Below are 23,607 nucleotides of genomic sequence, written 5' to 3' on the forward strand. Positions count from 1 at the left end.
CTTGCGTATTGGCAATACCACAATAGTCTAATCATCACATTTACTGCAGAGTGCGCCCCTTTTTAAAGACCGAATGGAATGGTTCTTAAATAGGGCTGAGTCACAGGTCTCCCATTACTGAATAATGCTGCATAACCCGTATACAATTTGTCGTGAGGCAAAAACACACATTTATAAATGCACTACAAGACTGTTCGCTATCAGAATATAATATGTTGTCTATTTTTGTAAGAAACCGAAATCGATCTTCTGCCCACCTTATCTGCTTAAAAATGTAGGTGCTCGAAAAAGTTAATGTATGTGATTGTTTAGATCTCAAGATGACGCATTCATAGTGCTAGGGCATTCATTTATTGGTACATTCATTAATAGAATCGTCACTCATAAAAAGGGTTTTTAGGAGACTTCAGGAGACGTCATCGGGAGTAATGCACAGGTGAGGTTGCCTGGGGGCCAGCCAGGACAGGTCCACTTAGGAGTGGTGCTTGTAGTCCTCCAGGTGAGCCAGGACATAACCAGAGGGCCCCAGGATGGTGACGAAAAAGGCCGTCATAGCAATGGCTTGCTCCTGGATGAAAACAACACATGACACATGTTAAGACCTGTAACAATTTCATCTTGGAAAACATAACCACATATTGTGTTCCCTGGCCATTCAGTCTCGAGACATTAATAACAGCTGTCAGGCCAAGAAGGGCATTTATTGGTTTCATTGCACATGCACGCCTTTGCACTCTTATACAAAAAAAAAACTACTGGCATATTAAAGCAATTGGCAGATTCATTTAAATTAGAATTACATTATTCTAGCAAAATACAGGATACAGTTTAGTGACAGTGACAGTGGTGTGCCATTTCTGTTTCAGTTTCCTTCACAAAGTCCTTGCTGAGCTAGTTTTAAATCGTACTGGGCACAATCTGGTAAAGTTTTACAAGGTCACACAATTGGCACAATCTCAAGTGGGCTCCATGCACATGAGCTAGACCACAAGGCGGTGGGTGTGAGCAGTATAGTTATCGATGCCAAACACATCTATAAAATTAAGAACTTGAAATAGTCACGCGTGCAACAGGTTACTAGCCTACGTGAATGGATTTACAGTGATAATGTCGTTTTGCGCACTTCCCCCATTAAACCAGCTGACGTTGATATAGCCTCACAAGGCAAACCAAAGTCTGAAATCGAAATAAATAACACGGATTCGTAGCGAAAGGGCGAACTCTAGAAAGGGAAAGTGCGCAGCAACCTTCCGCATGTAGCCGACTTACCCCCACGGATAAGTGGTGCTTCGCAGGCTTGTGCGACAGGGTGGCTTTGGAGACGATCTGCGACCTCACTGCGACCCTTAGCAAATTGACAGAACCTCTGATCCCCGACATGATTCCTCTTTCGTGTGTTTTGTTTTCCAAACCAATAGTCGTGGTGACTCTTTCTGTCTTGTGCCCAGGAGAATGTATTCAATGTCCCAGAAGTAGCCGTTGATTTGTGTTGTCCACCTGCCAAGTGTAACATAAGGTCATAGCAAAAAAAAAAAAATAGAGTCGACGTATTTGAAGACCCCTCCTGCTGAAATAGCCTCCGGGTATTCAATTGGTCAGATCAACTGCGTTTAAGGCTCGGCTCCACAGACAGGCTGGCTGGGACCAGTTGATAGGCTGTACTCATGTTACCCCTGTCGGAACTTCTACTGCAATGCGAGGCAAATGAACGCAAAAACAACTGTGTCCCCCTCACAGAATTAAACTGGTTTATATGCGTAATCTTCAAACAGGGTATGTTCGGAACTTCGGGTAAAGTATGTGGAACTATTGCTATTATTGTTGCAATTTAAAAAATAAAAACGTGTGTGTGTGTCATGTGTATGACTGGCCCTGCTGTATAGTGTAATGTTATTGAGGCATTTTATAGGGCTGTCACAGCTGTAGCCTAATGAACTTGTCCCCAGACCATTGCACACAGAAGTCTGGTGCATGAAACTGCAGCTATATTAGCCGTAATTATAATGGATCACCGTAGGGCCACATAGTTCTTCTAGCACTACGATGAGATTTTTAGCTTTTTTTTAACAACCAAATCTCTATTTTTTTTAAATGTTATAGGAGGGACTTTTTGATCAATTTATCCCAACCAGCGATTAATTTACTCATCCTCGTTGTGCAGTACGGGGATCTAAAAAAACACCACGAACAAAGCCTCCAAAAAACACCTAAATACGTTCTTTTAGAAACGGAAAAGCTCTCCGTATAGTGATGCAGGTCTTTAGACGTTGTACACATGAATTTGTGTCATTACATGATATTATATTCCAGTTTGTTGCGACTCGAGCGATACCTCTCCATCCGTTATAGCAGCAGGCTGGACAGAGAATTGAACAGCTGAATAGGGGAAACAGATTGAGTCGCACAAAAATGGAATATAACGTTGTGGATCATGTTCGGAATGACACAATTTCAGGTGTACAACATCTAAAGACCTGCATCACAATACTGAGAACGCGTTTCCGTTTCCTTGCACAAAAAGGATAAGAAAATTAATCGCTGGTTGGAATAAGTTTCTCAAAAACAAGTGAAATCGCAAATAAAAAAAACTTGTGTGAACCCTTCTATAACATGCTATTTACTGATTCTTTGTTGTTGATTTGGTTGTAAAAAAAGCAAACTTTTCCTTTAAAGTCAGGTGATAGCCACTGTGAACAATACACTGTATTTTCTGCTGTCCTTCAGATTACCATTATATCCAGCAGATGATGCTGTGGTGCTTGTTGTCACATTAAACCTTTTCAGCTCCACAAAAAAAGAAAAGAAATCACCATGACCTTATCTTAAAAATGGCTTGTTACTCTTCATCGTTTCTTAACGTGATAATATCTGGTAGTGGCCACGTATCACTGGGCTGTGTGTTGATAAAACACAATAGAACGGGACTGAACGGACTGCCTGTATACAAACATTCATTTGCACATTCAAATGTTTGTCATTTAGCAGACACTCTTATCCAGAGCGATTTACAGTAGCGAGTAGCGATTCATCCTAATGCCTATTACAATGTAGTGGGTGATGCCAAATAGTAAGTGAACAACATCCTTCTTTTAAAGCTTTCTATGGAAACCTCGACCTCCACACAGTGGGTGAAGTTCATTGAAAAGCGTGATATTTCCACTCTTACAAACAGAGACACAGATTGGTGATGTTGCAGCTCTTGTATCATGGTGGCAGAAAATAAGGAAAAAAAACATCAGCCCTGTGAGTCTCATTTCTTCTGATGACAAGTGTGCGAGGGAACACAGCTGGATCGGTGGTTGTTAAACAATTAGTGGTGCAGTGCAGTTCAGGGCCCGTTTATCCCTGGTGTGTGCTAGACATACAGCAGCCTACATGACTTTGTGACACATCAGACGACTTCATTTTAGATTTTGAAGATATACAAAGTCATTGTTCACAAACAATGGAGTTAAACCACCTCTAATACAATAAATACAACACTTTTTTCCCCTTTTTCGCTCAACTGATTACCATTGAACGCCACTAGATGGCAAATGGGCATCACAAAAAAATGGATGGGGATTTATTTCGGTGGGTTTATCCTGTGAAGACTACTAGCCTACTACCCTCCCAACGTGAAAAAGGACAGTGGGAGATATAAAGAGGAGGTTGCATCTGTATATTAGAAATTGTTGCTTCAGTCCTGCTATTTAAAGTGTACCTGGTAATGTCCTTGTGCTTTAAACCCAACACCCAAGAAACACACACACAAACAGACACACACCAGAAGGGGTTGGAAGTCAGGGTCAATTGCAGAGCAGCGAATCTGGAGCAGATTAAGCGGTTAAGTGCCTTGCCCAAGTGCACAACGGCAAGGGATTCCATGTAATTAGTAGTGGCTCTTTAGAACCAATGTCAGACCATGACAAGCATTAACTGCTTCACAATCAATTAAAAAATACACGCACGATTAGGACATTGCCAATTACTTTAAGCTCCAAGTAACCCATTGGCAACCTAGTCAACATGTATTATAGTGTATGTACAGTATACCAGATATGTGCCCATGCAGGGCTCTCGGAGAGGGAGTATTGTCACCTTTGACTATCAACGAGACAGACTGAATTAGGTCATTTTAAGGCATTGCGTTACATGTCTAAAATGTCAATTTGTAACAGTTGCATACTATCTGTGGGGGGAATTCCAGCTCTGGACTAAACAGAGTGTGGTAGCGCTTCACATGACTGTGTGTGTGTGTGTGTGTGTGTGTGTGTGTGTGTTCATGCGTGCCCGCGTGTTGGTGTGTGTGTGTGTTGGGTTCATGAGCATGTACAGTACCAGTCAAGGGTTATTTTTTCTATTTTCTACACCTCCTCCAAGCTTCACGGTGGGATCCACACGTGGACATCATCCGTTCACCTACTCTGCTTCTCACGAAGACACGGCGGTTGGAACCAACAATCTCAGATTTGGACTCATCAGACCAACGGGCAGAATTCCACTGGTCTAATGTTCATTGCTAGTGTTTCTTGCTTGTGTTTCTTCTTCTTCTTATTGGTGTCCTTAAGTAGTGGTTTCTTTGCAGCAATTTGACCATGAAGGCCTGATTCACACAGTCTCCTCTGAACAGTTGATGTTTGAGATGTGTCTGTTACTTGAACTCTGTGAGGTGCAATCTGAGGTGCAGTTAATTGCCCATTTCTGAGGATGGTAACTTTAATGAACTTATCCTCTGCAGCAGAGGTAACTCTGGGTCTTCCTTTCCTGTAGTGGTCCTCATGAGAGCCAGTTTCATCATAGCGCTTGATTGTTTTTGCAACTGCACTTTCTAAGTTCTTGAACTTTCTGGATTGACTGACCTTCATGTCTTAAAGTAATGATTGACGGTCGTTTCTCTTTGCTTATTTGAGCTGTTCTTGCCATAATATGGACTTGGTCTTTTACCAAACAGGGCTATCTTCTGTATGCCATCCCTACCTTGTCTGAACACAACTGATTGGCTCAAATGCCAAGGAAAATCCACAAATAAACTTTTTACACCTGTTAATTGAAATGCATACCTCATGAAGCTGGTTGAGAGAATGCCAAGAGTGTGCAAAGATGTTATCAAGGGTGGCTACTTTGGAGAACTTCAAATATGAAATTTATTTTGGATTTGTTTAACACTTTTTTGGTTACTACATGATTCCAATGTAGAAAATAAAACATAAAAAAAACTTGAATGAGTAGGTGTGTCCAAACTTTTGACTGGCACTGTATGTGTCTGTGTTAATACTTGTGTGTGCCTGCACGGTGGTGTGTGTTAGTGAGTGTATCTGCATGCATGCCTCTGTGTATGTGTATGCACCACGTGTGCCTGTGTGTGTGTGTCATGCTCTACAAGATGGAGTTAGAACTAGCAAGGTCCCAACAAAAGGCTTCAGAGGGGGAGACCGAGGTTAGTCGAGGTAATTTGTACATGTAGGTAGAGGGGTAAAGTGACTATGCATAGATAATAAACAGCGAGTAGCAGCAGTGTAAAAACAAAGGGGGGGGAGGGGTCAATGCAAATAGTCAAGGTGGCATTTTGATTAATTGTTCAGCAGTCATGTCTTGGGGGTAGAAGCTGTTAAGGAACCTTTTGGACCAAAACTTGGAGCTCCGGCACCGCTAGCCATGCAGTAGCAGAGGGAACATTCTATGACTTGGGTGACTGGAATCTAGTATATTGGTCCTGGATGGCAGGAAGCTTGGCCATACGCACTAGCCTCTGTAGAGCCTTACGGTCAGATGCCGAGCAGTTGCCATGCCAGGCAGTGATGCAACGAATCAGGATGCTCTCGATGGTGAAGCTGTAGAACTTTTTGAGGATCTGGGGGACCCATACCAAATCTTTTCAGTCTCCTGAGGGGGAAAAGGCATGCCCTCTTCACAACTTTCTTGGTGTGTTTGGACCATGATACTCTCGACCCGCCCCACTACAGCCCCGTCGATGTGAATGGGGGCATTTTCAGCCCTCCTTTTCCTGTAGTCCACGATCATCCCCTTTTGTCTTGCTCATGATGAGGGAGAGGTTGTTGTCCTGGCACCATACTGCCAGGTCTCTCACCTCCTCCCTCTAGGCTGTCTCATTGTTGTCAGTGATCAGGCAACCGTTGTGTTGTCAGCAAATGTATTGATGGTGTTGGAGTCGTGCTTGGCAACGCAGTTGTGTGTAACAGAGAGTAGAGGAGGGGACTAAGCACACATCCTTGAGGGGCCCCTGTGTTGAGGATCAGCTTGGCAGATGTGTTGTTGCCTACCCTTATCACCTGGGGGCGGACCGTCAGGAAGTTCAGGATCCAGTTGCAGAAGGAGGTGTTTAGTCCCAGGGTCCTTAGCTCAGTGATGAGCTTTGTGGGCACTATGGTGTTGAATGCTGAGCTGTAATCAATGAACAGCATTCTCACAAAGGTGTTCCTTTTGTCCAGGTGGGAAAGGCCAGTGTGGAGTGCGATTGAGATTGTGTCATCTGTGGATCTGTTGGGTCAGTATGCGAATTGGAGTGCGTCTACGGTTTCCGCGATGATGGTGTTGATGTGAGACATGACCAGGCTTCCAAAGCGCTTCATGGCTACCGACGTGAGTGCTATGGGGTAGTAGTCATTTAGGCAGGTTACCTTTGCTTTCTTGAGCACAGGTACTATGGTGATCTAACATGTAGGCATTACAGACTCAGTTAGGGAGAGGTTGAAAATGTCAATGAAGATACTTGCCAGTTGGTCCATGCATGCTCTGAATACGTGTCCTGGTAATCCGTCTGGCCCTCTGCCTTGTGAATGTTAACCTGTTTAAAGGTCTTGCTCACATCAGTTATGGAGAACGTGATCACAAAGTCGTCTTGAACAGCTGGTGTGCTCATGCGTCCTCAGTGTTTCTGGCCTCGAAGAAAGCATAAAAGGCATTGAGCCTGTCTGGTAGGCTTGCATCACTGGCATTGTGTTACATGTCTAACGAGCGTCAGAGCCAGTGTAGTAGGATTCAATCTTAGTCCTGTATTGACGCTTTGCCTGTTTGATGGTTCGTCTGAGGGCATAGCGGGATTTCTTATAAGGGTCCTGATTAGTGTCCCGCTCCTTGAGCCATCTGTCTGTTACCGAGAACCACATACCAGATTTTTAAACAGGGTCATTAGCAATTGAGTTTTAAGAATATTTATTGCGGCTACCTAGCTAAAATTCTAGAAGTTAGATTATAACAAGACTTTAACCATAATGTGACAATCGGATTCGCTTGATATTTGAAGTTTGTAAGGTGTAACAGTTTTTATTAAAAGTGTAATTTATCGCTCTCACATGCTCATTTCTGTCCATTAATAACCAATGATGACCTTTTTGTAGAATTTTCATATTTTTTCAGTCAAATCTCAGAGTTCTAATAAACCGGGCCAGCAGCTCGGTCACTCAGCAACTTAAGAACACAAACAGCTTGCCGACTGCACCAGCCAGGCAGCAGTCAGTCATGATAAGAAGTGTTTGAGGACAAACCTAGGCTACTATAGATAGCTATATGTTGATACTCAATCAATAAATGCATACAGATAAATTGTCCTACATGAAAAATGGGATGGTTGTTATTAGTGAGCTGAATGTGGTTTTGAGAGCCTATCGAGCCCACTGAGGCATGGGAGCCTATCGAGCCAGCTGAGGCATGGGAGTCTATCGAGCCGGCTGAGGCATGGCAGCCTATCAAACAGGCTGAGGCATGGCAGCCTGTCGAGCCAGCTGAGGCATAGGAGCCTATCGATCCCGCTAAGTTATGGAAACCCGTCGATGTGCGCTGGGAGTCAGGAAGCAAGTACAGGGAGTGCATAATTTAATAAACCAATGAACATGAACAAAACAAGAAACACGAACAACTCACAGACAGGAAACTGAAAGAGAAACAATGACACCTGGAGAAGGAACCAAAGAGAGTGACATATTTTGGGCAGGTGATCAAGGAGGTGATGGAGTCCAGGTGAGTGTCATTATGTGCTGATCCACCTAACGATGGTGACAGGTGTGCGCCATAACGAGCAGCCTGGTGACCTAGAGGCCAGAGAGGGAGCACACGAGACATTTGCCTCTCAGAAGAAACATTTTGACCATTCTCTTTAGCTTATAGTTTTGACACACAGTGCCCATTTGCATTTATTAGGTGGATCTTAGAAGAGCCTTTTGGATTCGTGGAGGGGCAGGCAAGTGGCAGTGAGTGTGGTGGTGTGTACTACTGCGTACGTCTTGCTAGAACAGAGGAGAGACCAGTACATAGACTCCCAATGAGGAAAGATGGCGTTGCCCTAATCCATGAGAAGCACGCCATCCCCACAATCCGCCACTTTGCTTTATGGCAGAGTGGCAGATTGTGATCATGCATCTGTCACAGATAAATGCAAACTGGCCCATGTGGAACTGGCAAACAACTTATGCCAACGCTATCAATAATTCAAATGAATGTTCTGTTTCAAATCTGTGAGCACTCACAACTGTTTTCATATTTATACTGCCATTTACAAGTTGGAGTACGACAGCTGTATACAGCATTTTTTAGGACATTTGTAGCTGACGTTTTATATTCAAGGATCCAGAGCACCTATCCAATTTCAGAATTGTAAATATGGCTATACATTTTCTTCAGAGTTTTGCACTTGTATTTTAAAAGTGTTTCTCAGCAGTTTGTAATTTGCTGCAGTGTTTGTGTCCGGAGTTATTCAAATTGCTCTTGACGATCCACAGCGTTATGCAGGCTTTTCTGTTCAAGCCCAGTGCTACCACACCTGATTCTACTACTCAGCTGTTCATCAAGACCTCCACTGTTCATTGAGACCATGAATAGTAGAATCAGGTTCGGTAGAACTGGGCTTGAACAAAAAAGCCTGCAAAAACCTGTATCTTGTCAAGAGCAATTATTGTATTTTTTTTGACCCCCTTTTCTCCCCAATTTCGTGGTATCCAATTGTTTTAGTAGCTACTATCTTGTCTCATCGCTACAACTCCCGTACGGGCTCGGGAGAGACGAAGGTCGAAAGTCATGCGTCCTCCGATACACAACCCAACCAAGCCGCACTGCTTCTTAACACAGTGCGCATCCAACCCAGAAGCCAGCCGCACCAATGTGTCGGAGGAAACACCGTGCACCTGGCAACCTTGGCTAGCACGCACTCCGCCCGGCACGCCACAGGAGTCGCTGGTGCGCGATGAGACAAGGACATCCCTACCGGCCAAGCCCTCCCTAACCCGGACGACGCTAGGCCAATTGTGCGTCGCCCCACGGACCTCCCGGTCGCGGCCGGTTACGACAGAGCCTGGGCGCGAACCCAGAGTCTCTGATGGAACAGCTGGCTGTCAAGAGAAATTGTGGCCATCCCTGAATTGTATTTACAAAGTTGGCTATATGTGATGAATGTATCAAATCAAATCAAATATATTTATATGGCCCTTCTTAGATCAACTGATATCTCATAGTGCTGTACAGAAACCCAGCCTAAAACCCCAAACAGCAAGCAACGCAGGTGTTGAAGCACGGTGGCTAGGAAAAACTCCCTAGAAAGGCCAGAACCTAGGAAAAAACCTAGAGAGGAACCAGGCTATGAGGGGTGGCCAGTCCTCTTCTGGCTGTGCCAGGTGGAGATTATAACAGAACATGGCCAAGACGTTCAAATGTTCATAGATGACCAGCAGGGTCAAATAATAATAATCACAGTGGTTGTCGAGGGTACAACAGGTCAGCACCTCGGGAGTAAATGTCAGTTGGCTTTTCATAGCCGATCATTCAGAGTATCTCTATCGCTCCTGCTGTCTCTAGAGAAATGAAAAAACAGCAGGTCTGGGACAGGTAGCACGTCCGGTGAACAGGTCAGGATTCCATAGCCGCAGGCAGAACAGTTGAAACTGGAGCAGCAACACGGCCAGGTGGACTGGGGAGAGCAAGGAGTCATCAGGCCAGGTAGTCCTGAGGCATGGTCCTAGGGCTCAGGTCCTCCGAGAGAGAAAGAAAGAAAGAGAGAAAGAAAGAGAGAGAGATAATTAAAGAGAGCACACTTAAAATCACACAGGACACCAGATAAGAAATGAGAAATACTCCAGATATAACAAACTGACCCTAGCCCCCGACACATAAACTACTGCAGCATAAATACTGGAGGCTGAGACAGGAGGGGTCGTGAGACACTGTGGCCCCATCTGACGATACCCCCGGACAGGGCCAAACAGGCAGGATATAACCCCACCCACTTTGCCAAAGCACAGCCCCTGCACCACTAGAGGGATATCTTCAACCACCAACAAGCCGGAGTATAGCCCACAAAGATCTCCGTCACGGCACAACCCAAGGAGGGGCGCCAACCCAGACAGGAAGATCACGTCAGTGACTCAACCCACTCAAGTGATGCACCCCTCCTAGGGACGGCATGAAAGAGCACCAGTAAGCCAGTGACTCAGCCCCTGTAATTGGGTTAGAGAAAGAGAATCCCAGTGGAGAGAGGGGAACCGGCCAGGCAGAGACAGCAAGGGTGGCATGTACATTTGGTTGTACATTTTATATTTAATCAATAAAGCCCGAGGAGGTATGGTGCCCCATAATGACAAAGCAAAAACTTTTTATATATATATATTTACAAATGTATAAAAAAATATAAAAAATGTTACATTTACATAAGTATTCAGACCCTTTACTCAGTACTTTGCTGAAGCACCTTTTGCAGCGAGTACCGCATCGAGTCTTATTGGGTATGACGCTACAAGCCTGGCACACCTGTATTTGGGGAGTTTTAGCCATTCATCTCTGCAGATCCTCTCAAGCTCTGTCAGGTTGAATGGGGAGTGTTGTTGTACAGCTATTTTCAGGTCTCTCCAGAGATGTTCGATCGGGTTCTAGTCCAGGCTCAAGGCTGGGCCACTCAAGGACATTCAGAGACTTGTCGCGAAGCCACTCCTGCATTGTCTTGGCTGTGTGCTTAGGGTCGTTTTCCTTTTGGAAGGTGAACCTTCACCCCAGTCTGTGGTCCTGAGCTCTCTGAAGACGGTTTTCATCTGTAGGATCTCTCTGTAATTTGTTCTGTTCATCTTTGCCTCGATCCTGACTCATCTCCCAGTCCCCGTCGCTGAAAAACATCCCAACAGCGTGATGCTGACACCAGCATGATTCAACGAAGGGATGGTACCTTCTTTCCTCCAGACGTGACGCTTGGCATTCAGGCCAAAGAGCTCAATCTTGGTTTCATCAGACAAGATAATCTTGCTTCTAATGGTCTGAGAGTCTTTAAATGCCTTTTGGCAAACTCCAAGCGGGCTGCCATGTGCCTTTTACTGAGGAGTGGCTTCCATCTGGCCTAAAGGCCTGATTGGATCTAGAAGCATAAGCCTTTCGCTCCAGTCGCGATAACATCTGCTAACCATGTGTATGTGACTAATACAATTTGATTTGATTTGGTGGAGTGTTGGAGAGATGATTGTCCTTCTGGAAGGTTCTCCCATCTCCACAGAGGAACTCTAGAGCTCTGTCAGAGTGGCCATACAAGTGGTTCTGAGCTTATGTCAATATTACACAGGTCAGCTAACAGTTATAGAAATCAGGAAGGCAGACAAGCTCTTTCTATCTGAGCTACTTTGTCCAACAGACCATCACCTGTTGTTATGTTGGGTACCTACCTACTGACCAAAAAAGGATGTTATTATGATACATTTTTTTTCAATGGCATGTTTTTATAAAATTAAGGTTTAAAGAAGTACATGCATGTAACACATTACTACAAAAAAAAAGCAGCTCAATCAAGCCTGATGGTCTGTAAGTAAGTATAAAAGCAAAGCTTTCTTTTAATAAAAAAAAAAGCATGAAAAGGTTGCATAATGGAATAATGTCTTACTGTGTTGTATGAAGAATCCAATACTTCACCTTGTATGTGGTGCAAATCCCATTATTGTGGAAGCACCCCCTCTAAGATGATGAATTAGGCTGTTTGAGAAGGTTTGAATCCTAAACAACCTGCCTACACATAGTTTGAAGTGCAATACCAAACATAGCTACTTTAGTAGGTCAAAGCTGTGCGCTGGAAAACCTTGGGAGAGCATAGGTGGAATAGCCATTGTGGTGATCATGAATTTCCTTTATTTTTCAGCTTTGGACCAATAGGGGGGTTGAGACTGGTGTGACAGCTAGGAGAGGTCTTACTATCTTCCTGGCCATTGGAAGCTGATTGAGGGGGGGGGGGGGGGGGGGGTCAGCTGTATGGAGACCTGGGATTGTGGGAGGAGGAAGGGAAAGGGGTTCTTATGGTCTTGCATATCCTTTTCACACATTACCATGTGAAAATTGTACCATTTGTGACCTTAAACAATTAACCAAAGTGTTGCATGGTATATTCTACTGCTGTTTCTTATGACTGGTATCAATTTAAAAAAAAATATACACAAAAAGAAAAATGTACTGATTAACGACCATTTACAATTGTACTTTATTTGTGGATAGTAAAACCCGAGGCAATTAAGACGTCCGGGAAAAATGTGACCTGGTCCATGTAGTTAAACTGGTCAAATTCAGCACTGACAGACCTGTGACCAAACCATTGTTTCACCCAAGAGTAACACACACACACACAAATGCACACACACACGCACACGTGAGAGACGTTTCATCGTCATGGAAGTGGTTCCAGTTGGAGGAGAGGAAAGAAGCTCATTATTTTTAATGGGTTAACACTCCCATGGACTGGTTTAGCTATCTGGACACTTTAACACACAACACTGTTGTAGCCCACGTCATTGGGGCATATTAAGGCCCTAAACAGAATGATGTCTTTGTTTCTCCTGCAGTGAAACTAACAAGAGGCCTGTGGTGTGGAGTCTGTGGACCCTCCAAGCCAGTCAATCACACACCCACAGCCTTGGGGATGACACAGAAACCGGGACAAACAAGCAACTGAACACGGCGTCATGGCGACGAACAATAGCACCTTTCTCTCTGTGACTCTTTTCCTCACAATGTGGTTCTTTCTTTGGTCAAATGTCAGGATGGAAGACAAAGCAACATTACTGTGTCTGCCGGATTTGCGGTAAACATTTGTTGCCTTCCCAAAATTGTTCTAAAGATAATGTTAGCTGTCACACAGGGGGATTACTGTCAACAATGAAATAATCTGAGCTCAACCAGTTCTGTCATAGACGTCAACCAGTTTGCCAGACAGTGTAGTAGATCAGGGCCACGTGATGGTTATGTTGCCCTTTGCTTCATACGAGCAAAGGATGGCACTGTTGTCCTCAGTAAGTCTATAACAGGATTTGCTGCGTACGTCTCTTTCTCATACATGGCTTTTCAAAGGCTATTTTGGAGTGGAGTCTTAAAGGAAGATATATTATGCACAGAAATAACAGAAGCGACAAAAGGAAAAACCACAACTCCTTACAGTATACCAGTTCCATCTAAGACGGTTACATAAAGAGTATTTGGAAATGATTTTACGTCCCTCTAGCGCCGATCCATAACCCTCACCCTGGCACGGTTAACTTCGATCAATCACTAGTCTGAACGGGGCCTCCTTCCTCCTCCCCGCTTTGACCAAACAATAGGTTTTGTTTGGTCGGGGCCTATGAGGCATTATGAGACTGACACTGCTCGTCCCAGTCTGTCAAGCCTAGATTTAAAAATGTTTAAAAAACTCTGAACAAATTGCAGACATTTTTGTTTGTTGGAAGAAACAAGTAGAAGTAGAGGAAGAAATTACCTTTAGCTAGCCGAACACAAATTCAAGTTTTACATCCTGTACCACTGTCTTTGTTTCTTGTTCCAACTGAGAAACCAGGTCAACAAAGCTTCAACATGTCATCCAGGTCATATAGGTGTGGTCCCCAAGGATCAATCTAGGTAAGGTTACAGATACACATTTCTGTTTGTTTCATCACCAGATGCATCTTTTCTGCATGTCACGTAATCCAGTTTAGGATACAGCAAGTTGCAATGGATTAATACCACAATGCAGATACACCATAGAGGAAAGTGCAACATCATGTACTATGTCTGGGTCCAGACATACCTCTTAATCAAAATGAAACTTAAATCTCTGTGTTGGTCATTTCCTGCAGTCAAATGACCAAATCGCCCTCTAGTGGCCTCATGGCTGCAATGTTATTCATATTTTTCAGAATGAATACAAAAATATTAAACAAAGAAAATCTGGTGTTTCTATGTCAAATGGTTTTGTTATGTTTCAGTCTTGGTGTAATATTGGGATGCAAACTCAACATTTTCACTCTATATCGGACATGGTACAGGAGTCTCATTTTTGTAAGAGCTTAACCGTGTGCCAGAGATGTGTACTTTGGTTTCAAAGTAGATTTGTTCAAGATGACCAAGAAACATTCTGCGTGATTTAGCCCACTGCAGTAAAAAAAAGTCAAATGCATTACATCTACATTCATACCTGCCATACCGTTCCCCAAAATAATACACCCATTTTAATCACTTAATGTACAAATCTCCCCCTCTTAAAACAACCTCCACACACTCACCAAATCCCAACCAAATTTTTCACCACAAACTTGACATTATTTGTTCTGTACCTCATCCAAAAATGTGCTCTGTCAAATCATACCACCCCCCCCCCCCCCCCCCCCCACAGCGTCTGTCTGTCATGTCTGACTGTCTGGCCTGTCTGTCCCGTATCAGCGCTGTTTGAGGGGCCGAACGATGACCGACACAGCCTGCATTCCAAGTGGCACCCTGTTCCCTCTATAGTGTACTACATTTGACCAGAGCCCTATAAGTGCTGGTCTGAAGTAGTTCACTTTATAACTTAGTGCTGCCATTTATTGCTTTAAGGACCATGATATTATGTGACAGAACTGTCTTCCATTCTAATTCTCGTTGTTAGACACCGCATATCAATCGTTGTGCTGACAGTTTCAAGTGGACATACAACCTTGGGTTTTGATCCTCCTGTGTAGTCCCCACCCTTTTAACAGCTGAAGGGCCTTTGTTTTCAAATGAACCTTAAACTCACGCAAGCCTCCTGACAGAAACACAGACGACACCCATTGTTCCATTTCGTGGGATGTACGATAGTTGTGTTTTGCTACACAGCGGAGAGATTCATAGGGTTTTCACGTCTTTTATAACCATCTGAATTTCACTTCCTTTTCGCACCCCATATGTCACCACAATTCAACGTGGCACATACACCCCGGTTGCCTGTGACAACCGAATTGGCACGGAGCTCAGAATTGTTGACCGCGTTGACCCGACTGTCGCCATAAGGAGAAAATGTGACTGGATTTAATTGGTGTGTTTCACTTGCAAGACACTGGGCGTAACCCACTCTAATTACTGAAGTGTGTACTAGATTTTCAAACCGCTCTGATGCTTTGTAACTACAGTTATTACTGTGTAGTTACATACGTAAAAGGATAAGTGTTACCGGCTATAATAGTCCATCTGTGGCTATATATTACTGTACAATTTATGGCTTATAGGAAATAGCGTTTCACAATTTTGCCTAGCCACTGCAGTGTGTTTGCCCTCCCTGACTGCTACTCAGGTGTACAATGCTGTCAGACCTAGACAGGGTCTGAAAATATATCCCAAGAAGACTACTGTGTGAGCGTGAGTCACACTTTGTTGGTCCATACAGTCATAGAGAATTCTGCCAAATCACGGGTTTGTTTCTTGATGGGGGATGTACAGTATTTCTATTTACATCCTGTGTTTCTCTCTTTGATCAAAAGGGAATTACTGACTATAAAAGATGAAAGAAAAACTAAGGTGTCAGCATACTGGAATATGCCTGATACAATAACGTTACAGTTGATGCTTTCGGGATACATCCTGAGTCATTGATGTCAGTGCACTTTTGAAAAGCTGGGATACTGGATGAGTCCGAATACCCATACTTGCATACTACATACTTAAACTGCGTACTCAAAACGGTGTACTCATCTAGTAGAACTCACGTGTCTTGTCGGACTCACGTGTTTGACAACAGCTGATAATCAGATAAATTGACAAGCTGTGCCAAAATGAACGAATGACCGGAGTCTACACAATCGCGTACACTAGCATGGTTATTTGGACACGGCCATTGACTTCTACTTTATATACAATACTTTATATAATACAGTATATAAAGACACTAGAATGTTTGTTTGTGGGTTAACTTCACTTTAACTATTCACTTCATACAAAGCCTATGACAAGAACTTCAACCCATACTGTTTCCATGACAGCAAAAACAGTACAAAACATACACTTAAAAAATGTCCTTATCTTTGTTTTTGTGACATAATGTCACTGACATATTGTTCTCTCCGGGGTTGTTTTATTTACCAATAAGAGCACATTATGACGAGTCAGAATGAGTGCCATTGAAACAGGAAGAATGAGGAAATTGAGAACTCATAGAGCTGTTGATGCTTTGCCAGATAAGTGTGGCCATAGCCATAGCAATATGCTCTGTTATTCCCTCCAATGTCCCACCTCGACACCTGTCTCATCTTCCACCATTGTTACACACACCTCCATTGAATCTTTGACATGCTGTTCTTCCTGCATGAATCCACACGGACAATGACGGTTGGGATCGTTTTCTCTCAGAGGAAATAGGCCCATAGTAACGTGCCAGACACTTCACAACTATCCAAAGTATATCTAGCTGCTAACTGGGTGTTCCTCAAAAAAAGCTATTATAGCTATTATAGCTCTTAAATGCTCTTTTTCCCTGAATGTCAAAGCAAATGCAAAGTCTCCATTCTATGAAACAGAATCACATCATAGGCAAGGCGATAATACAGGGTGTATATTTTGGGTCTGTGTGTAATTTTGAGTTGGCACGGCATGTGGTGTATGGCACAAAGAATGTGGGACTAAATGTTTGATCTTTTGCATAATGTGGAGTTATGAGTGGAGAGGATACTTATTACTGCGCAAGGTAGAATTTTTCCCTACCTGATTTACGTCAGGGTGCAAGAAGATCATGGATAGACAGGTACTATAGGTAGTTTCACTGATGATGGAGGCAATTTATTATTACAGAGCAAGCTCTGGTGTTAGCCCAAATGACAGACCTGCTTATTTGTTTACTGAAGTTTGCCCATTTTTCGAGAGATGATTCCATAGAATGTTTGTTTAGGCTCATGATCCACAGGATGGGAGATTCACCCGGAATTTTTTCACCTTGACTTCAGAGCGGGAAGGAGGAACACAAATCAAAACACACACAGAGATGCGCCTGGAATAGTTGAGGGGAATCCGAGGGTCACAGAGCCAAGCAGAATGTTCTCCTAGAAGCATAACTCTACTGTTCTCATTCTACATGCAGAGACTATGGGACATCTGGAACTTTAACAGTATCCAAAGTACATTATTCTGATTCTTCTGCTTTGTTTGGTTCATCTTCATTCTGCTGGTTTGTCTTCTTGTTGTTGTTATTATAGTTCTTCTTCTTTTGGTTTGTCTTCTGCTGGTTCGTCATTTTTTTCTTGTTATTCTTGTTGTTCTTTTGGTTCGTCTTCTTCTGCTGGTTCGTCTTCTTCTTCTGTTATTTCTTCTTCTTAAGTCACCTAAGATTTAGATTTAAAGTCATTTAGCTACATTTCAACATTTCATAGTATGCAACCTATGGTACTGTTTAAGGATAGACAAGGACATTCCAAGATGGCGTAGCAGACAGGCGTCTTGTTTGTTTGTCTTGTCCCATCCTGTGTATATATATTTTTCTTCGTATATATTACGTATATATAAAAAATAGAAATAAAAAAATGTATATCAATTTCCATCTACAGTTGGAACATACTCTCCTGCAACCCGCCTCATCTAATGTGGTACGGATCCTATTACACTATAGAACTGGAACCCCCATCAGAAGCTAGCCCGCTAACTAGCTACTAGCCAGTAGTCAGTTAGCCACTGCTAGCGGTCAACACCGTTAACTCGGACATCAGCCAGTCTCAGCCTGGTCAATTCCAGTCAGTCTGCACAGCGCGATATTAACCCATAGCATATCGGACTGCTTTTTCTCTACCACATCTCTGGATTCCAACCGCAAGCTCTGAACCTTTACACCGGATCATGGCAGCTAGCTAGCTATCTGAGTGGCTACTCCTGGCTAACGTCTCTGTCCCGAAGCAAGCCCCAGTTAGCCTGGAGCTAGCCTCGAGCTAGGCCCATCAATTTTTGGGCTATAATACCTATTTTGCCAATTGGCCTGGACCCTTTTACTGCCGACACGGAGCCCCGCCGATCCATCACGACTGGTCTGCCGACGTAACCCATCTGCTAGCCTGCTAGCCCAGGCCCGCTAGCTGTCTGAATCCCCATGTCTCCAGCTCGCCTACCTACTCACTGGACCCTATGATCACTCGGCTACACATGCCTCTCCCTAATGTCAATATGCCTTGTCTATTGCTGTTTTGGTTAGTGATTATTGTCTTATTTCACTGTAGAGCCTCCAGACCTGCTCAATATGCCTTAGCTAGCCCTTTTGTTCCACCCCCCACACATGCGGGGACCTTTAAATGGTGCCTCCAGAGACAAAACCTCCCTCATCTTCACTCAATGCCTAGGTTTACCGCCACTGTATTCACATCCTACCATACCCTGTCTGTACATTATGCCTTAAATCTGTTCTTCCGCGCCCAGAAATCTGCTCCTTTCACTCTCTGTTCCAAAAGCACTAGACAACCAGTTTTTATAGCCTTTAGCCATACCCTTATCCTACTCCTCTTCTGTTCCTCTGGCGATGTAGAGGCTAACCCAGGCTCTGCATACCCTAGCTCCACTCCCAATCCCCAGGCACTCTCATTTGTTTACTTCTGTAACCGTAAAAGCCTTGGATTCATGCATCTTAACATTGGAAGCCTCCTCCCTAAGTTTGTTTTATTCACTGCTTTAGCACACTCCGCCAACCCAGGTGTCCTAGCCGTGTCTGAATCCTGGATGAGGATGCCCACCAAAAATCCTGAAATTTACATCCCTAACTACAGTATCCGACAAGAGAAAACTGCCAAAGGGGGCGGAGTTGCAATCTACTTCAGAGATAGCCTGCAGAGTTGTGTCATATTATCCAGGTCTGTGCTAAACAATTCGATCTTCTTCTTTTAAAAATCTACATTTCCAGAAACATGTCTCTCACCGCGTAACTTGATATAGACTCCCGTCAGCCCTCTGCTGCACCCTGGACACCATATGTGAATTGATTGCCCCCCATCTATCTTCAGATTTCGTACTGTTAGGTGTCCTAAACTGGGACATGCTTAAAACCCCGGCCGTCCCACAATCTAAGCTTGATGCCCTCAATCTCACACAAATTATCAAGGAACCTACCAGGTATAACCCAAAATCCATAACCATAGGCACCCTCTTAGATATCATCCTGACCAACTTGCCCTCTAAATACACCTCTGCTGTCTTCAACCAGGATCTCAGCAATCATTGCCTCATTGCCTGCGTGTGTAATGGGTCCGCGGTCAAACGATCACCCCTTATCACTGTCAAACGCTCAGCGAGCAGGCCTTTCTAATCGACCTGGCCCGGGTATCCTGGAAAGATATTGACCTCATCCCGTCAGTAGAGGATGCCTGGTTGCTCTTTAAAAGTGCTTTCCTCACCATCTTAAATAAGCATGCCCCATTAAAAAAATGTGGAACTAAGAACAGATATAGCTCTTGGTTCACCCCAGACTTGACTGCCCTTGACCAGCACAAAAACATCCTATGGCATTCTGCATTAGCATCGAATAGCCCCCACGATATGCAGCTTTTCATGGAAGTCAGGAACCGATATCCTCAGTCAGCTAAGGCTAGCTTTTTCAAACAGAAATTTGCATCCTGTAGAACTAATTCCAAAATCCGATTTTTTTCACTGGATACAAATAACAGAGCTCTTACCTTACCTCTGTCTGTCTTTTTCTCTTTTCACAGGCCAAGCCTGGCTCAGAGCAAGCAGTTGCTGTGGTACTAGGATTAAATGATGGGAACATTTGTTACGTGTCGATATGGTCTGGACATTGCTTCTGTCCATCCCGTCTTTCCTGTTTAACCTCTGATTCTCATTTCCTGGACATATGATACGGTATCAAAGTGCATGATTCATAAATTCCTGACCACTACACTTGCCAAATTTGTAACCCATCCCTGGAGTGTAGGTTATACAGTGCCTTGAGAATGTATTCACACCCCTTTACTTTTTCCACATTTTGTTGTGTTACAGCCTGAACTTTTTTTTTTATTAAATTGAAATTCTGTCACTGATCTACACACAATACCCAATAATGTCAAAGCGGAATTTTGTTAATATAATATTTTTGTTATTAATGTAAAATTTAAAGCTGAAATGTCTTGAGTCATAAGTATTCAACACCTTTGTTATGGCAAGCCTAACTGAGTTCAGGAGTAAACGTGTTTAAAAAAACAGTTGAGTGGTTAAGTTATGAGAACTGAGGATGTAGCAACAACATTGTAGTTACTCCACATTACTGACCTAAATAACAAAAAAATATCCCAAAACATGCGTCCTGTTTGTAACAAGGCATTTAAGTAATACTTTTAAAAAATGTGGCAAAGAAATTAACTTTTTATCCTGAATACATTATGTTTGGGGCAAATCCAAACACAACTCATCACTGAGTACCACTCTTAGTATTTTCAAGCAAGCTGGCTGCTGCATCATGTTATGGGTATGCTTGTCATCATTTCTTTTGTTCAGCTATAGGCACAGGTGAAATCCTAGAGGAAAACCTGGTTCAGTCTGCTTTCCAACAGACACTGGGAGACGATTTCACCTTTCAGCAGGTTAATAACCTAAAACACAAAGCAAAATTAACAGCCAACTTGACAGAGCTTGAAGACGAATTTCTTGGGCAAATATTGTAGAATCCAAGTGTGGAAAGCTCTTAGAGACTTAAAGACCCCAAAAGACTTACAGCTGTAATCACTGCCAGAGGGGCTTCTACAAAGTATTGACTCGGAGGTGTGAATACTTATGTAAATAAGATATTACTGTATTTAATTTTCAATACATTTGCAAATATTTCTGAAAACATGTTTTCCCTTTGTCATTATGGGTTGTGTGTAGATGGGTGAGGAAATAAATTGAGTTCATCCATGTTTAGTTCAGGCTATAACACAACAAAATGTGGAATATGTCAAGGGGTATAAATACTACCTGAGGGCGCTGTATACAGTGCCATCAGAAAGTACTCAGACCCCTTGACTTTATTCATATTTTGTTAGGTTATAGCCTCATTCTAAAAGTGATTCAATTGTACACAATACCCCAAAATGACAAAGCAAAAACTTTTTTTTTTTGAAAATTGAAATACAGTATCACATTTACATAAATATTCAGACCCTTTCCTTTACTTTGTTGAAGCACCTTTGGCAGTGATTACAGCCTTGAGTCTTCTTGGGTATGAGGCTACAAGCTTGGCACACCTGTATTTGGGGAGTTTCTCCCATTCATCTCTGCAGATCCTCTCAAGCTCTGTCAGGTTAGATGGGGAGCGTTACTGCACAGCTATTTTCAGGTCTCTCCAGGGATGTTCGATCAGGTTCAAGTCGGGGCTCTGGCTGGGCCACTCAAGGATATTCAGAGACTTGTCCCGAAGCCACTCCTGCATTTTCTTGGCTGTGTGCTTAGGGTCATTTTCCTGTTGGAAGGTGAACCTTCGCCCAAGTCTGAGGTCCTGAGTGCTCTGGAGCCAGCATAGTTCTGTACTTTGCTCCATTCATCTTTGCCTTGATCCTGACTAGTCTCCCAGTCCCTGCCGCTGAAAAATACCCCCACAGCATGATGCTGCCACCACCATGCTTCACCATAGGGATGGTGCCAGGTTTCCTTCAGATGTGACACTTGGCATCCATGGTCTGAGAATCTTTAGGTGCCTTTTGGCAATCTCCAAGCGGGCTGTCATGTGCCTTTTACTGAGGAGTGGCTTCCGTCTGGTCACTCTACCATAAAGGTCTGATTGGTGGAGTACTGCAGAGATGGTTGTCCTTCTTGTAGGTTCTACCTTCGGGTTCTTGGTCACCTACCTAGCCAAGACCCTTCTACCCCAATTGGTTAGTTTGGCCTGGCGGCCAGCCTAGGAAAAGTCTTGGTGCTTCCAGACTGTTCCATTTAAGAATGATGGAGGCCACTGTGTTCTTGCGTACCTTCAATGCTGCAGAAATGTTTTGGTACTCTTTCCCAGATCTGTACCTCGCCACAATCCTGTCTCAGAGCTGTACGGACAATTCCTCCGATCTCATGGCTTGGTTTTTGCTCTGATATGCTCTGTTAACTGTGGGACCTCATATAGACAGGTGTGTGCCTTTCCAACTTATGTCCAATCAATTGAAATTACCACAAGTGGACTCCAATCACGTTGTAAAAAGTCTGCTATGAGTCTCATAGCAAAAGGTATGAATACTTATGTAAATAAGGGGTTTATATTTTTTCTTTTCAATACATTTGCAATAATTTCTTAAAACCTGTCTTTGCATTGTCATTATGAGGTATTGTGTGTAGATTTCGGAGGATTTTTATTTTATTTTAAGGCTGTAACGTAACAAAATGTGAAAAAATATCAAAGGGTCTAAATACTTTCCGAAGGCACTGTATATCTGGATGTTGGGAAGCTAGACTGGACTAAGAAGCTTAAGGAGATGTGCATGATAAAAGCCTCATGAAAAAAATGAATGGTTCCTGGTGCCAAAATCAAGAATTGTATTAAACGTGTCTTTGATAAAACATCTCGGTGACCTGAGAGGTGTTGTGGAAATTCTACTTAAATTAAACATTCTTTATTATCAGCATGCTGTAGAGGTTCCAACCGACTCAATGCACCAAGTACACATGTCGATCAGGAGCTCTACCCGTGGCAGTCCCATTAGAGTCCCATTAGTTCTCTTATACAAGTTGTATTTGCATGATTTAGCTTATTCATCATTCATAATTAATTCATCATTAACGTTTGCTTCCTTCATGTGACCAATTAGTACTGGGTAATTCATGTGACCAATACCTCACAACGCCTCTTCTCTCTAAGCTGAGACCTTGAAACTGAGATATCCCTTTCTCAAAACAAGATTCTGGGCGTACTGCCAAATTGCAGATACTGATGGTGAGGATTCATTCAATCAGTCACTTGCATGAGCACAGAAATTGGTTATTAGAAAAACACATGAATAGAACACATGAATAGAACACACAAATTGGTTATTAGAAAAAAAAAGAAAAAAAATCCATCACAGAGAACTCCTGTGTTCAGTGGATATCCTACTTTATTTTAAGATCGAAAGAGTAAAAATAGACACAAACTTGACAGATATCCCAGTTGGATAGAAACCCTGTCTAATATACAGTACAGCACTTACTCATTCAAGGGTGTTTGTTTATTTTGACTAATTTCTACATTGTAGAATAATAGTTAAGGCATCAAAACTTAAGGAATCATGTAGTAACCAAAAAAGTGTTAAACAAATAAAAAACATATTTGAGATTCGTAAAAGTAGCCACCCTTTGCCTTGATGACAGCTTTGCACACTCTTGGCATTCTCTCAACCAGCTTCATGAGGTAGTCACCTATAATGCATTTCAATTAACAGGTGTGCTTGTTAAAAGTTAATTTGTGGAATTTCTTTCCTTCTTAATGTCCTTGAGCCA

The 23,607-nt window shown here is 43.0% G+C and overlaps 1 protein-coding gene and 1 long non-coding RNA gene across 3 annotated transcripts; both read right to left on the reverse strand.

Moving 5' to 3' along the window:
* Positions 1-332: 332 nt before the first annotated feature.
* LOC110524599 (cytochrome c oxidase subunit 8B, mitochondrial) lies at positions 333-1,488 on the reverse strand. The gene is made up of 2 exons (XM_021604414.3): positions 1,270-1,488; positions 333-568 (listed from the first exon to the last, which is right to left on the reverse strand). Exons 1-2 carry the CDS (start codon positions 1,378-1,380, stop codon positions 473-475), a joined length of 207 nt encoding a protein of 68 aa, XP_021460089.3. The 5' UTR covers positions 1,381-1,488; the 3' UTR covers positions 333-472.
* A 15,473-nt stretch (positions 1,489-16,961) lies between these two features.
* Positions 16,962-20,077, reverse strand: LOC149985563 (uncharacterized). 2 transcript variants are annotated; one of them, XR_016483035.1, is made up of 2 exons: positions 19,856-20,077; positions 16,962-17,525 (listed from the first exon to the last, which is right to left on the reverse strand). It is a non-coding gene; the product is annotated as an uncharacterized LOC149985563 (long non-coding RNA). The 2 variants fall into 2 exon arrangements; XR_016483034.1 differs by having other exon boundaries at positions 19,851-20,077.
* Positions 20,078-23,607: the final 3,530 nt, after the last annotated feature.

Source organism: Oncorhynchus mykiss, chromosome 1, assembly GCF_057628025.1.
Source record: "Oncorhynchus mykiss isolate SJ-2025 chromosome 1, ASM5762802v1, whole genome shotgun sequence".
Lineage (NCBI taxonomy): Eukaryota > Metazoa > Chordata > Actinopteri > Salmoniformes > Salmonidae > Oncorhynchus > Oncorhynchus mykiss.